General features: G+C 43.4%; 1 protein-coding gene across 1 annotated transcript; it reads left to right on the forward strand.

The window, feature by feature from the left end:
- The first annotated feature begins 345 nt into the window (after window positions 1–345).
- LOC6552704 (cathepsin L1) lies at window positions 346–1,499 on the forward strand. The gene has a single exon (XM_001978987.2). It carries the CDS (start codon window positions 399–401, stop codon window positions 1,431–1,433), a length of 1,035 nt encoding a protein of 344 aa, XP_001979023.1. The 5' UTR covers window positions 346–398; the 3' UTR covers window positions 1,434–1,499.
- The last annotated feature ends 2,231 nt before the right edge of the window (window positions 1,500–3,730 follow it).

Genomic DNA, 3,730 nt, shown 5'->3' on the forward strand with positions numbered 1-3,730 from the left:
CGAATTAAACATATTCAGTTTTTTCTTAAGTTTGGGAATCTATTATATAATATATAGCCATCTCGTTAGCCCAACTGAACTGCTAACTTCCAAAGGCAATAAAGTATATAGTCTAATCTACGCGTACACATGGCAAAACGTCATATTAAACGTCATAGCAATGAAAAGCTAGGAGCTCTGAGCTGGGAAGTAACTTACAACCGGCTCATAGCCAGAAACCATAATATATAACTATATATAAGTAATATAACTTTATATGTTACATATAAAATTCCCTGCAATCGTAATCGTGTCAGATAAGGCATTCGCTGCTCGCCAGTCAACCAGGCAGCTCTGGATTTCTGGTCTGTGCAGCTCAAAGTTATTTACAAATCCACTTCGAACGCGATCAGTTCACAATGAGCACCCCTCGACTGCCCGTAGTACAAGGTCTAATCCTTCTTCTCCTCGTGGAGCTAGGTCTGACTGCGGTCAGCGATACGGAGTGGGTCCAGTACAAGGCTAAGTACAACAAAAAGTACGGAGGAAGAGACGGATACCACCGGGCGCTATACGAACAGAGAGCTCCGATGGTGCAGCATAACAACAGGCTCTTTTCCCAGGGAAAGGTTGGATTTAAGATGGAAATCAACCAGTTCTCCGACACAGATCAGAGCGTCCTCTTCAGATATCGGTCGTCGATCCCACCGCCCCTGGAGCCGAGTACTACTTATGGTATGAATTATGGTACTACTTATGGTATTGATGTGAACTTCAAGAGCTACGACCAGATCACCGGAGGAGTCGACTGGCGGCAGTACGGCTATATATCGGAAGTGGGAAACCAGGGCACCCAGTGCCTGAGCTGCTGGGCCTTCTCCACCTCGGGAGTCCTCGAGGCGCACCTGGCTAAAAAGAACAAGAAACTGGTGCCACTTTCTCCACAGCATTTAGTGGACTGTGTGCCCTATCCGAATAACGGCTGCAGCGGCGGTTGGGTGAGCGTGGCATTCAAATACATGATGAAGAAGGGCATTGCCACCAAGGAATCCTATCCCTACGAGCCTAAGGCAAGGGATTGCCTATGGAACAGCACCAACAGTGCCGGCACCTTGACGGACTACGTCACTCTTAGTAGCTACGATGAAAAGGAGCTGGCGGAGGTGGTATACAATGTTGGACCCGTGGCGGTGTCCATTGACCATCTTCACGAGGAATTCGATCAGTACTTCGGAGGAATCCTTAGTATTCCTGCGTGCAGGTCCTCGAGAACCGACCTTACACACTCTGTTCTTGTCGTCGGCTTTGGCACCCATCCGAAGTGGGGAGACTATTGGCTAATTAAGAACTCTTATGGCATCGAATGGGGCGAAAACGGTTACTTTAAGCTGGCTCGAAACGCCAACAACATGTGTGGAGTGGCCTCTCTTCCCCAATATCCAATTGTTGGATAAAGTCCTTGAAGAGTATGATATCACTTCGTTCATATCTCCCAGTCAAATACAGTACCCAGAATCAAACTTTTCAATGTGTTGATATCGCATTTATGGCATGGTTAAAATTGTGGATTACATATGGGTCTGCCTAGAACAGACGACAAAACCTCCCTGGTGGTGGTATTACCCATGTATTTCGTAAGCATAAGGGTTCCTTGGAAAACTGGCAGTGGGTCAAGTACACTTACTGAGAAACATTTTCACCGAGAGCATATGATGGCCACAGCTTATATGCTCTTTAATTACATATTGAACCAATAGTATCAAAGAGAAAACGAAACTTTGATGCCTTTCTATTATTTTCAATTAATTTTTCGTCGTCGGATGGCGATTAATTTCATCCCGAAAAAACTAGACCTATTTATGATTAAAAACAACAAAGGTACATTTATATATTTTTTCCTAATATTCCTAAGGCAGCTATGTACATATTATATAGTGGTCCGATCCAGCCCTTTCCAAATTAAATAGAATAGAATCAAAACTTTTGTGACCGATTTATGCAGAGAGCCAGGTCAGAGGCAAGAAAAACCCAAACCGTAAACGAAACAGCTACAAAAAGTATAATTTCCACTGAGCCGGGATACGATCCTCGTACTCAAAGATATTATATTGTTCTTAGAAAGTAAAAGAAAATTACATTATAATTGATTGTAGATTATTGTATTGGAACACATTTTGAAATTACTAGTTTGCGTAGATACGGACAGACGGACGGACGGACAGACGGACAAACGGACAAACGGACGGACAAACGGACGAACGGACGGACGGACATGGGTAAATCGACTCGGCTGTTGATACTGATCCGGAATATACATATATTTTTTTAAGGTCGCTAAAGGCTCATTCAACCCTTCCAAGCTTCTGACGGAAATCAATATACCCTCTGCAAAGGTATAAGGCTATAAAGAGAGAGTGTTCTATTGAAATTCGAATTAAACTCTTATCGCAGATGAATGGCATTGCACTTGCAGTTCCTCGAAGTCAATGGAGATAAGCCCTCTGTGCATAATTAAATGGAAAATCAGTAATTTTTGTAATAAAAAATGTATTTTGTATGTATTATATATTTATTACATATATATTATATATTACATATATATTATAAATATTATATTATATATAATTTTGCTACTGAACTGTACGGATTATTATGATGTCGGCAGCCCAAACTGAGTTTCACCGCCAAACTGAATGGCAGCAGGCACCTTAAAGCTTTGATGTAATTACAGATTGGCCAGTTCTAAATTTCTCACTAAATACCTGCAGTTGGCTACAACTTCCAGCCTTCTGCCCATCTATTTGTGACTCCTTGCTCGAGGAAGGACAGCTGATTGAGCAGCGGATACGTCGGGACAATTGATAAAATGTGATAAACGCGCAGCAGTGGGAGACAAATGACGTCCAGCTTTGTGCATTAGCACGTGTCCAGGACGAGGCGGAAGCCACCACTCGTACACAGAAAGAAATGCTTATGAGAGTATGCAAGCATAGGTAGTGCCTATAGAGCTGTTATATACTATATATATTTGTGGAACATCTTCGTATCATATGCGTATATATTTGCAATTGAAAACTGGCTTGTGCAACTCCACGAACAGCAGTAACTTTTTCTCCCTGTGCAGCTGAGAATGGGACTGCCAGGGGACTCGAGGCAGCCAGCCAACAAATTGAATTTATGGCCAGGTCTAAGCGTTTTGGGTGTCAGCCTGGTTAGGTCTGATTCATTTGCCAGATATAGCATATAGCCGGGCGAATCCAGGAGTCGAGTGAAGGGTGAAGGGTGCAGGGTGTCAGGGTTCGGGGGCTGCTGCTCAAGTGCTGCTTTTAATTTCCGACTCAAGCAGTTGGCGATTTGCCGGCCCTGCGGCCTACAAACAATTTCAAGCAATTTGCCTAAAAGTGGGCAACGAGGTGGGCGGCGCAATGGATGGCTGCCAGTCTATCTGGGGGCATGCATCTAAATGAACTTTGCGTGCTGCCCCAGAGCCAAGGGGAGGGGGCTGGACAGAGACAGATTCAGATACTGGGAGTCAGTGGCAGGGCCCCTGGGGACAGCAGGCAACTCTCACATTGATATGATAAAATGTAGCAATGTGAATAATTTATAATTGCCAAGCAAGCAACTAACAGATCTAGCGACACTCGGAAAATTTGCGTTCGGAAAATTGAATCTACTAGGTATGACAACAATAAGTGTTAATGTTTATTGTACTTAATTGTGATTAGGTTCCAAAGTTGTTTGACGATTA

Source organism: Drosophila erecta, unplaced genomic scaffold, assembly GCF_003286155.1.
Source record: "Drosophila erecta strain 14021-0224.00,06,07 unplaced genomic scaffold, DereRS2 tig00000000-arrow-pilon, whole genome shotgun sequence".
Lineage (NCBI taxonomy): Eukaryota > Metazoa > Arthropoda > Insecta > Diptera > Drosophilidae > Drosophila > Drosophila erecta.